The 13,080-nt window shown below is 40.2% G+C and overlaps 1 protein-coding gene across 3 annotated transcripts in view; it reads right to left on the bottom strand.

Moving 5' to 3' along the window:
• Positions 1 to 13,080, bottom strand: part of SMAP1 (small ArfGAP 1) — a 365,489-nt gene that overhangs the window by 190,192 nt on the left and 162,217 nt on the right. For all 3 annotated transcript variants that reach the window (XM_077289949.1, XM_077289948.1, XM_077289947.1), the window contains one exon: positions 9,838 to 9,918. In XM_077289949.1, the coding sequence (XP_077146064.1) occupies positions 9,838 to 9,918 (81 nt within the window). The remainder of the gene's footprint in view (positions 1 to 9,837; positions 9,919 to 13,080) is intronic.

Raw genomic sequence — 13,080 nt, forward strand, 5'->3', positions numbered from 1 at the left:
CTATATGGGCATGCAGTTTATAGGAAGATGAATAAACGACAACTTGATATCTGCGATCTGATCTCTTATTCAAGAGAAAACCACATTTCTCTTATATGTAAATGAGCTCTTTCAGGATACAGGGAGAATGCTGCCTGGAATAATAACCTGAAAAACAACACTGCCTCCAGAGCTTATTCAACATGAAAAGGGAGTTACCAGTGTGATTCAAGTAACTAACACAGAACAGGAGAAATTAAATTTGTCTTCTTGCAAATACATTTGTTGCTTCTCTCTCAGCTCTGCTGTATTGTAACAATATTGCAGGCCTGTCTGCCTGTGAGATGGAAGCTGAAGCTGAGAGGAACCTGCAGATGTGTCAGTTATAATCACACACAGCTCTGCAGTGAGATCAGGCGAGCAGAGAGCGGCCATCACACTGGTAACTCCCCTTCATGTATAATAAGCTCTGGGTGCATTTATATTCCAGGCCACATCCTCCCCACAGCCTGGAAAAGGTAATTTACATAAAGTGATAGAGGATTTATCCACAACAAGACATCGGATGTGAGGCATCCAGGGAGGACGGTTTTCAGTAGTCTATAACCTGTATGGCCATATTAATAGTTTAGATAGGTCAAATGTGGTGACAGATTCCTTTTATCTTGGATATTAACCCCTTAGTAACGGAGCCAAATTTTTGAAATCTGACCAGTGTCAATTTATGTGGTAATAACACTGGAATACTTCAACAAATCCCAGTGATTTTGAGATTGTTTTTTCATGACACATTATACTTTATGATAATGGTAAATTTAGGTAGATATGTTTTGTGTTTATTTATAAAAAATATCAGAAATTTGAGAAAAATGTTAAAAAATTAGCAACTTTCAAACTTTGAATGATTATCCCATTAATCCACATAGTCATACCACAGCAAAACATTAATAAATAACATTTCCCACATATCTGCTTTACATCAGCACCGTTTGTAACGTGTTTTATTTTGTTAGCATTTTAGGAGGTTTAAAAATGTAGCAGTAATTTTTCATTTTTCAAGGAAATTTACAAAATGTATGCTTTTAGGGACTTATCCATGTTTAAAGTGCCTTTAGTGGACCCATATATTGGGAAACCCCCAAAAGTGATACCATTTTAAAAACAGCACCCCTGACATATTGAAAACTGCTTTCAGGTAGTTTATTATCCCTTCAGGTGCTTTACAGGAATTAATGCAAAGTGGTATGACAGAAATGAAAATGTGTATTTTTACCACCTGAATGCCTCTAACTTCTGAACATGTTACAGCAGCCGACAGACTCTTAGGCCGCTATTTAGTCGTGAATTGCCATCGCAAGCATCAGGATCACAAAATCATAATTGGAGGGCACCAATTGGGATAAAGAGGAAGCCCCCACACTCTGTTAACCATTTATAATGATGTAGTCACTATTGACAGCAGCATCTAAGGGGTTAAACAGATTTGGACGGTGCAAACACTAATTGTGGCTAATGCAGCAAGTTGTCAGCTATCGTGTACAGCCGACAGCTGCTGGATTATCACCTGTATGGGGATGCCATTTTCTTATATCTCAGGTCAGTTAAAAGACGTATTGGCTGTCATTAAGGGGTTAAAGTCTATTGTTCTTCCTGGACATCAGAGGGACCTGTGTCTTGGACCTCTGAAGACGTCCTGGATCGCTGACCTCTGAAGACGTCCTGGATCCATGGTCATAGTCCATAGAATCAGTAGTAGATATGAGTGCAGTGCCGGCACTCCACATCTATCCCAGAAGAGGTCTTAAGAAGGCGGAGAAAGAAGCAGTGAGTGCCTCATAGCTTCTAGCATCACTGTCAAACAAATCATCATCAGGGGGTGCTGCACTCCTCTCTCCCGCATCATTTAGGACCATGGATCTAGGACATCTTCTAAGCGCAGAGATGCAAGACCTCAAGTAAGTAACTGCAGCGCTGCCCATTGATTACGTCCTGTTCCACTAGGGGCGATAGACACTGCAGAGAAGTGATGGCAGACCCAGCATCCTGTTTGAGACTCTTCTAAAATGAAATATCACAGGAAATGAAGTAAAAAAAACACATTTAGGGATTAGCTATATAGGGAGAAGTGTAAGATGCTTTATAATAAAGCTAATTATAAAAATTATTAGGGTGTAAGGATAGATCTTTAGAAAGGACATTTTAGGCAATGAACCAACCCTTGTAAACCATGATTTTCTTTTAATTCGATTTAAAGTATGTAATGTGAAATTGATTTAATCCACACAATCTTCTTTTATCCTTTTGGTATCAACAATAAGTGGCAAAATATACCAAATCTGTATTACATTGCAATTGTGCTTACTTTGAGGCAACGGCTTTGAGGTGGCACAGCATACCAATAAAGTACTATACAAATTCTTCATAAATCACCCCTTAAATAATTAACTTATTTAAATATTTATAATAACGGCCTTTTCACAGCTTTTGCTCAGCTATAAAGCAGATAAAACATTTAACACAGCTGTCCGCTGATGAGAACAAAAAATTATTTTCCTCATAAATGATGCAATTTAAACAACTAGAAGTTCCCAACCTTTCCAAAAAGTGTGTTATTTTCAGGGCTTATAGCAGCAGCATGTGGAGAAAATATCCACAGTTTTGGTTAAAAACTAATCTGTCATCCCAAGAAGATGAGAGGTAAAAAATAATAATGAGATTTTACACTTGTTGGCTGAAAAATAACTGTGATCTCCAAAACTTTCTCTGCTAGGAGTTTAAGAACACTTTACACCACTGGGAGATTGGATAATTTTACCACGTAAAAGATATAAGCTAAATGATACAATTAACCTTCCTCCACAAATATAAAAATATATTGTGCACACATCAAATACGAAACTTAAAAAAAAACAAACAAAAAAAATCATTTTTCTAAGAAAGCTAACAACTTCATTTATACACCCAACCACATTTTAATTTAATCGTATGAACATGTTTACACATCATATAAGAATACATAAATGATAAACCATGATTGAAAAGAACAAAGGAACAGAAATCAGAGTCGGATATTGAGATTTTCTATGTATGCAATAACTAATTTCCCGTGTAGAAATCATTCTTGTCACCAGTATAAGATCTGAGGGGACATTCCTCGACAATGTGCTGAATTGTTTGATGGTCAGCTCCACAGTCATAGGCAGGAGAGTCAGATTTTCCCCACTTATGCATAAGATCTGCACAGACACCAAAGTTTGTTCTGATACGATTCAAAGTGACCCAGGTTTTCCTTGGCAGATTGAAGCCTGGTGGTGGATTATGAAAGTGAGGAAACATTTGAGGCTCACCGTCTACTGCACTGACCCAAAGTTCACGCCATTTCTCTTCTAAATTGAAATCATGTTCATACAGGGTAATTGAGCTTCGGATGGGTGGATGTCTTGATTTCAGTCGCTGTATTTGAACATCTTGGATATTTTGATGTATTAGGAGATTTTCATTATTCACTACTTTGGTGTATTCTTTAAGTAGGAGCTTTTGTCTTCTCAGATTTGCAGGTGCGATATGGGTCAAGACAGGTAACCAGTGGACGCGGGTAAGTCTGATAGCACCAGAAATTATGTGCATAGATTTGTTCAACTGATTGTCGATTGCATTCACATGACAACTATTCAGCCATACTAAAGCACAATATTCTGCGGCAGAGTACACCAAGGCAAAGGTAGACGTTCGCAAGACAGGTGTGGAGGAACCCCAGGAGGATCCACAGAGTTTCTGAATAATATTATTGTGTGCTTTCAGTTTCTGTGCTGTCTTTTCCAAGTGAGCTTGGAAGGTTAGTCTATCAAGGATTATGCTTAAATACTTGGGATTGAAGTTGTGTTTGACAAGTTGACCTTCAAAATGTACTTTGAGTTCAGTCTGAGCACTTGCGTTGTGTAAATGAAAGCAACATACTTCCGTTTTTGATGGATTGGGCTTTAGCCTCCATTGTCGAAAATACTTTCCAATTACACTAAGATCTTCTGTTAGAACCTCCTCTGCTTCCTCCATTGTTTTGCTCACTGTAGCAAGTGCCCAGTCATCGGCGTATCCAAATTTCCGTGATATTGTGTCAGGAATGTCAGCTAGGTACAAAGCAAACAGGAGAGGTGCCAGCACTGATCCCTAGGCCAAACCATTGTTTAAGGTCTGGGAAAGCCTGGGAAAGGTCTGGGAGGCCTGAAGATAATCTATCAAGCTATAGACCCATTGCTTTATTGAGCTGCCTTTACAAGCTGTTAGAACGCTTAATCTATAGCAAGCAAGCCGGCTTTAGACCTGCTGAAACTGCAGTGACCAAGTTTTAGCCTTTAGCGTATAAAGAAACTCCGGCACACAAATTATTATGGTATTAAATTATTTTTTATTTTTTCATTCTATTCCAAGAAAAAAACGACGGTGGGGTTCCACATAAGAAAAAAGTCTGCAGACTTTTGACAGACATATATCACACTTTCTCAACGTTTCGCATATTAGCCTTTTTCAAGAGACTTCTGTCTTTCTTAAATAAAAGTCACTGATGTATACCGTACTCGGTGCTGAGATCTGGGAGAGGATATGTGACCGCTATCAGGAAGGCCATGTTTTAGCCTTGACAACTTTAATTGAAGCTGAATTTCAAAAGAACAAGTAGATTTCAGTGGCGTTCATCGATCTTTCTGCCGCATATGACACTGTGTGAAGGGAAGGACTTCTATATAAGTTTCTGGAGGTGATTCCATGTAAGAAAATTATGTACCTCTTGAATAATATGATTGCAAATTGAACCTTTCAACTTATCATGGGTGATTCAACCAGTTGTAAGAAAAACCAACCACAATTCCGAAGCTTTGCATTCAAAATCAATCATTACCAAAATAAAAAAAATAAAAAAGCCGCTTCAATCAAGTGTATAACTTACTCAAGCAGACCCCTAATGCAAGTAAAATATCTACTAAAAAACCCCACTGCCCTTGAGAAGGCAGGGCTGTGGAGTCAGAACCCATTTTGGTGGAGTCGAAGTCATGGAAATTGATGAGTCAGAGTCGGGGGTTTGGCTTACTGACTCCACAGCCCTAGCAGGGCTGTGGAGTCGGAGTCCTGGAGTCTGAGTCAGAGTCGTGGAGTCTGAGTTAGAGCCCATTTTGGTGGAGTCGGAGCCCATTTTGGTGGAGTTGGAGTCGGTGTCATGGAAATTGAGTCGTCGGAGGTTTGGCTTACCGACTCCACAGCCCTGTGAGAACGGACACCTAATGGAGCTATGAATCAACTCTGCATCCTGATGGGCAATAATAGGGGTTGAATACCTTACAATATGGAGTAAGACTGGAACCTAGGTGAGATAGCTCCAATTCTTGATGTGCATGACTCGGTTAATGCATACATGCCAAATGGATATAGCATACTCATCTTTGTCGTCTTTATAGCTGCGTTTTTATAACACGTATCATCAGCCTCCACTTTAGCTCTTCCACTGTGGTTGTGGATAACAGAGGAGCATTATCTGGTGGATTTCTGGTTGATGTAAAACAAACTAACCATTTTTTTCTCTAGGGCGTAGATAAATTAGGGGTAAAATATCCCCGTGGCTCATTGGTGGTTAGTATAGTGGCAGTTTTGTTTGGTACATATCATCTACCTACTGTTCTGTTACCTAATAATTTCCATGCAGTCATAACCATTTGAGCCTTTTATGGTTCAAAAAGACAACCTAGGGGGTATTTTAGGACTCCTCTTTATGCCCTCTGGCTGTAGTGCTAATACTTAGCAACTAACTATTTAACTACCTAGTTTTGTCTTGGGTTTTTATAGGTTGTGTGATCAATTAACTTTTAATGTGTACATAAACATGAAAAGTATGTTTTAATCCCCAAAAAACGCTATATCTAGAAATAAAAAGTCCTCCGAAGAGAAGAGCCAGCAAAAACCCTAAAAGTATAAACAAAAAAAAAAAAAGAAAAGGCAGTATATGCCTGTAAAAGTTAAAGGGGAAAATGGAGAGAATCTTTATTCGCCAAGGATGTTGTTTACAGTCATGGCCAAAGGTTTTCATACTGACACAAATTTTGGTTTTGACAAAGTTTGTTGCTTCAGTTTTGTTTTTATAGTGGCATTTTGCATTGAACGGGAATTCTCAAGTTTAGAAGTTATCCCTATTCATTGGATAGATGATATCTTCATAAGCGCCGAGGGTCTAGCCACTGGGGCCTTCACTAATCCTACAATCCACAGCTCTAAGGAGCCCCGTGTAAATGGAAAGGTCATTTCTAACTTACATTTGTGACGGATTGAACTAAATTTTGTATTAGACATTTTTATTTAGCCATAATCATTAGAGCTATGACTGTAGTCTAATGTACATCAGGCAACAATTACACAATAATGTAGTAAGCGCGTATGTATACCAGTTAAAGTTGATGTGCCATTATGGATTGTCTGCCATGTGGATTTATTCTTCATCACTTCATTTGCCATAACACCTCCCGCTTTGAAGAGGGAACAGAGTTTCATCCAAAGGCAGTTATGAAGTTATGATGTATGGATGACAAGGAACTATTGTGGTGCAGTGTCGGCAGGGAGATTGAAGATTAATGCCTAGACGGTTTAACACAGTGTCCTTGCAGTGAGCCCTGGGTGGGGCAGCCCTCTATTTAAACGCCTGAATCTTTGTCAGTTATAAGTTCGTCATCATCAGGTCCACACCTCTGTGCTTTGCTTCAGTTCTGACTTCTCTTCTGACGATTTTGTGCCTTAATTTCACCTTCTGGCTAAGATCCAGCTACGTGACTTTACTACCAGCCTGATCCATCAGTCAATAACAGCCTTGGGTTTAATCCTGATACCAAATTAAAATTCCAAAACACCACGGGTTAATACAAAAAGGCCAGGGACCTGATAGGCTGAGCAGCCATTCGTGGGCTTGATGTCACCAAACAATACAAAGGTGACATCGACCCCACAAATATGAACCCTACTTGCCACCGCTACAGGGCAAGTGGGAAGAGCCAGACAAAGAGCCAGAGTTGGCACATCTAACAGGTGCGCCTTTTCTGGGCGGCTGTGAGCTGCTATTTCTAGGCTGGGGGGGGGGGGGGAGGAGCATTGCAGCCCCAGCTGTGAGTCTTGCCTGCCTTGTTATCAAAAGTACAGTTGAACCCACGCTGTTTTTTTTTTTTTTTTTCTTAACTGTTCAGTCGAACCTGCCAGACCCGAACATCAGTGTGTCCGCCCATCTCTACTAGCGAGTTACTAGTATATATATATGAAAAAAAAAAAAAAAATACTTGAAGACAGCCATGATCTAGCCTGAGCTGGAGACATTGGTAGCTAGCTACATTAGCAATCTTGACAGTCATTTTACAATTTAGTTCTATGGTTATACAAGGGGTTTGTAACACTAAATTAGAAAAAAAAATCCCCAACCAACATACTATAAGCATATTGTCACACAACTGAAAAGACTTTTGCTTCACTGTAAAGAACTTTTTTCCTCTTTATGGTGCCCAATAATTCAAGCTTTTACTTGCCTTTTCTGTAATGCTGGTGCAAGGCTCTACTACCTGGCACTATATGCGATCCCCCCACCTACATGGACATATGCTATAATGTATCCCGATACATATTCTAAGATGCTATACAGATGAGCCCCACATAAGGGCAGATAGTAGACCGCTTACTTTCCATATCTGGCACTGTAACATTTTACTGCAGTACCAATGTAGCCATTAATGGGGTACGCTGATACAATGGTTAAGATGTTCCTGATACTGGGCTCTCTGCTTCACTGGGCTCTCTGCTTCACAGTATAACAGACACAATCTGATTTACTTTTTCACACTTCAGTGCTGCTGAAAACGCTATCAAATCTTAACCATGTCACCAAAGACTATTCACAATACCTTTAACCTTTAATATGCATTAAAAGATAGCACCAATGAAAGCAAAGCCAAATCAATAAGCTCCATAATCGGATCTTCTGTATCCAAGAAGATTCCATCAAGTCAAGGCTGTAGCTTAAATTAAGCACAAAATGAACTCTTAACTTCAGCAATTCATAATGCACAGAGCTGGAAAAGTTTTTCAATTTCAACTTTCAGTAATGCTGTGTAATCTGTAAGGGAGGAGGGGGGAAAAGATCAGCGTAGCGCTAGGCATGGTCACTGGGCTGTAGAGCACACATTAGAGGGTGGCGAGCTAGGACAATGCTCATGGTGAACGCCGTACCAACACTACAGAAAAAAATCCATTGCACTGCAGTAAATGCATGACACTTCAGAAGGGCGGCTATATTCACACTATACAGTGGGGGTCTCGAATCATAAATGTGAACACAGTACAGCCGAGATCTAATAAGGAAAGCGCTAGAACGAGTGGGTGGTGATAATTTGTGGATTTGATGGAAAATACTGTTCAAGTGGTGCCGCTGAAAACCACCATCACTGGACTACACTTATAAAGGATCGAACCTGGAAATAACACAATTCCTCCAATTAATCAATCACAAGACAAATACAATAAAAGCAAATGCATTACAAATAAAATAAAATAAAACAAAAACTAAATAAATCCTTACATTAGGTCTTTCAAACCGGCAGAACTTTTTTTTGCCCTTGTGTAAAACACTGCTATAATTTTTAGTGCATATCACCAACATAATGAGTGCTGCAGTTCTGAATACGTAAAATAATTATCCTATGTGAAACCCCTCTATAGGTATATGGTCATGGCAGAGAAAGGAAGCCCTAAGCCCTAGAAGACTTGGTACCATGTTCTTCTTGTGTGATTGGCTGCTTGAAACTTCCCCAGGGGCTCGATAAAACTTAAAAAGACTGGACCAATCATAAATCAGCCAATTGTCAGTGTCTTTATCTATAGTTCGTGTTGATGAAATTAATGAAATTAGATATACTCTTTACCTGGAAGACAATGCAGAAGGAGCAGCTGGCCTGCCCAACTTCTTCTATAGTGTCCTCCCAGTAGGTCCAGAAAGGAAATATCAAATCTCGCCAAAACTTTTCTTTCAACTTTCTGACATTAAAGGGTTTATCCACTGCGCAGATAACCCCTTCTGAATGCCCATGTTTTCCACCAGTCAAATAAAAACACTTAGACTCTGCGCCGTTCGAGCAGTGTGGACACTGGCTCTCCAGTGGTTCACGTGACATTCTGATGTCATGCAATACCTGTGGCCAATCAGCGCTGGCTTCACTCCCCTCTCTTATAGACGCAATTGACTTCTGAAGAAAGTGATGGGCAGCCGCTGCTCTCAGCTTCTCTGGATGTCTTGATTTGCCAGAAGGAGGGCAAAGTGAAGCCAGTGCAAAAAGGTCACAGGGGTTGTGTGGCATGGTATGCCCCGGGAGAACCAGTGCTGAAACCAGTGCTGAAACAGCGCCACCAATATCTGTGAAGTGTTATGATTTTACGGGGAACAAAAAAAAAGGTTCAAAAGTCACCCCCCCCCCCCCCTCCCCGAGTAGTGGGCAACCTCTAAGACAAAATAACTCTAGAAAATGCAAAACTTGAGAAAATATGTAATCAATTTCACCCTTGACCATTTTAAGCCAAGGAAGGTAGATTGGTGCTTGAACGTTTGTGAAACCATCAGAATTTTCCATTTTTTTGCATACATTTGACCTAAAACAACATCAGATTTCTATACAAGTCCTAAAAATAGATAAAGAGTAAAAATGTCAAAAATTCTAGTATTTGCACGCTTATGAAGATCAGATTTCAGAACGGAGTCTCAATTCAAAATTTAACGTAGATGCCATAGAAGCCAACTTCCAGAGAATCCGCACAAACTGTTGGGTATCCGATACACAAAGCTTTCCTTACCTTCTCTACAGCAACAGGTTTCACTGGCTTTTCAGATTCCCTCTCCTTTTTCTTCTCTTCCCTTTTCTTCTCCTTTTCTTTCTAGTAATGGAGAAATTAAAATACATAATTAGGCATTTCAATTTTTAAATTTGAAAAAAAACAAAAAAAAAACACACACCTTAAAGAGGTGTTAAAGTATTATTATTTATTATTATAGTGCCATTTATTCCATGGCACTTTACATGTGAGGAGGGGTATACATAAAAACAAGTACAATAATCTTAGACAATACAAGTCACGACTGGTACAGAGGGAGAGAGAGGACCCTGCCCGCGAGGGCTCACAATCTACAAGGGATGGGTGAGAATACAGTAGGTGAGGGCAGAGCTGGTCGTGCAGTGGTTTGGTCAATCGGCGGTTACTGCAGGTTGTAGGCATGTCGGAAGAGGTGGGTCTTCAGGCTCTTTTTGTAGGTTTTGATGGTAGGTGAGAGTCTGATATGTTGTGGTAGAGAGTTCCAGAGTAGGGGGATGCGCGAGAGAAATCTTGTATGCGATTGTGTGAAGAGGAGATAAGAGGGGAGTAGAGAAGGAGATCTTGTGAGGATCGGGGGTTGCATGCAGGAAAGTACCGGGAGACGAGGTCACAGATGTATGGAGGAGACAGGTTGTGGATGGCTTTGTAGGTCATGGTTAGGCTTTTGTACTGGAGTCTGTGGGCAATGGGGAGCCAGTGAAGAGAGGCCAGGGAATAGCGGGGGGACAGGTGGATTAGTCGGGCAGCAGAGTTTAGAATAGATTGGAGGGGTGCGAGAGTGTTAGAGAGGAGGCCACAGAGTAGGAGGTTGCAGTAGTCAAGGCGAGAGATGATGAAGGCATGGACAAGGGTATTTGCAGATTCTTGGTTTAAAGAATGTAATGTATGTAATAAACTAGCAGCGGTCACACAATTCAAATAGTAGCCTGTCCTATTCATGGGTCAGAACTGAGCTTCCAAGACCTGTGTCTCTACTATCAAAGAGCTACAGTTAGGTCCATATATATTTGGACAGAGATAAAATTTTTCTAATTTTGATTATAGACATTACCACAATGAATTTTAAACAAAACAATTCAGATGCAGTTGAAGTTCAGACTTTCAGCTTTCATTTGAGGGTATCCACATTAAAATTGGATGAAGGGTTTAGGAGTTTCAGCTCCTTAACATGTGCCACCCTGTTTTTAAAGGGACCAAAAGTAATTGGACAGATTCAATAATTTTAAATAAAATGTTCATTTTTAGTACTTGGTTGAAAACCCTTTGCTGGCAATGACTGCCTGAAGTCGTGAACTCATGGACATCACCAGACGCTGTGTTTCCTCCTTTTTGATGCTCTGCCAGGCCTTCACTGTGGTGGTTTTCAGTTGCTGTTTGTTTGTGGGCCTTTCTGTCTAAAGTTTAGTCTTTAACAAGTGAAATGCATGCTCAATTGGGTTGAGATCAGGTGACTGACTTGGCCATTCAAGAATATTTCACTACTTTGCTTTAATAAACTCCTGGGTTGCTTTGGCTTTATGTTTTGGGTCATTGTCCATCTGTAGTAGGAAACAACGACCAATCAGTTTGGCTGCATTTGGCTGGATCTGAGCACACAGCATGGCTCTGAATACCTCAGAATTCATTACGCTGCTTCTGTCCTGTGTCACATCATCAATAAACACTAGTGACCCAGTGCCACTGGCAGCCATGCACGCCCAAGCCATCATACTGCCTCCGCCGTGTTTTACAGATGATGTGGTATGCTTTAGATCATGAGCTGTACCACGCCTTTGCCATACTTTTCTCTTTTCATCATTCTGGTAGAGGTGGATCTTGGTTTCATCTGTCCAAAGAATGTTCTTCCAGAACTGTGCTGGCTTTTTTAGATGTTTTTTAGCAAAGTCCAGTCTAGCCTTTTTATTCTTGATGCTTATGAGTGGCTTGCACCGTGCAGTGAACCCTCTGTATTTACTTTCATGCAGTCTTCTCTTTATGGTAGATTTGGATATTGATACGCCTACCTCCTGGAGAGTGTTGGTCACTTGGTTGGCTGTTGTGAAGGGGTTTCTCTTCACCATGGAGATTATTCTCCGATCATCCACCACTGTTGTCTTCCGTGGGCGTCCAGGTCTTTTTGCATTGATGAGTTCACCAGTGCTTTCTTTCTTTCTCAGGATGTACCACACTGTAAATTTTGCCACTCCTAATATTGTAGCAATTTCTCGGATGATTTTTTTCTGTTTTCGCAGCTTAAGGATGGCTTGTTTCACCTGCATGGAGAGCTACTTTGATCACATGTTTACTTCACAGCAAAACCTTCCAAATGCAAGCACTACACCTCAAATCAACTCCAGGCCTTTTATCTGCTTAATTGAGAATGACATAACGAAGGGATTGCCCACACCTGTCCATGAAATAGCTTTGGAGTCAATTGTCCAATTACTTTTGGTCCCTTTAAAAACAGGGTGGCACATGTTAAGGAGCTGAAACTCCTAAACCCTTCATCCAATTTTAATGTGGATACCCTCAAATGAAAGCTGAAAGTCTGAACTTCAACTGCATCTGAATTGTTTTGTTTAAAATTCATTGTGGTAATGTCTATAACCAAAATTAGAAAAATGTTGTCTCTGTCCAAATATATATGGACCTAACTGTATATCGTAAGCATACATACCTCTGTTAGATGAGAAAAAGGGTATGTGAAAGAGGGAAAAAAAAATATTCTCAGCAAGCTGAGCACAGAAACACTGGAGGAAAAAAAAAATTAACTGTAGTCGGCAGATTTCTTGTGATCTCACAGCCCTTCACCAGCAGCTCACCAGTATGTGTGCTTATACTATTGCTTCTCTGTCAGTTGAGACATAGGCAGTTGTGTTTTTCAAACTGCAGCCTGTCCTGAGATCATTACCATGGCGTACCGCTTGAATTACATGACGGGGGCCGTTTAATTACCGGTATATCTTTGGAGAACCCCTTTAATAGGTCTTAAAAAATGTGAGCAATTTTTTGGTCATTTTTTATGTTCAAGTTTTTTTCTTCTTAATTTGATGGAGTTAATCAGTGGTTACGCGCTACACTTCTTGGAACATGATTTTCTAAGATCCCTGATTGGCAGCAGTGGGCACATTTATTTATTTTACTGACTTATATAGTGCCATTAATTCCACATCGCTTTACAATCATTATTGGCACTGTCTCTATTGGGGCTCACAATCTAGATTCCCTATCAGTATGTCTTTGGAG

The sequence above is a fragment of the Ranitomeya variabilis genome, chromosome 2, assembly GCF_051348905.1.
Source record: "Ranitomeya variabilis isolate aRanVar5 chromosome 2, aRanVar5.hap1, whole genome shotgun sequence".
NCBI classification, from domain to species: Eukaryota; Metazoa; Chordata; class Amphibia; order Anura; family Dendrobatidae; genus Ranitomeya; species Ranitomeya variabilis.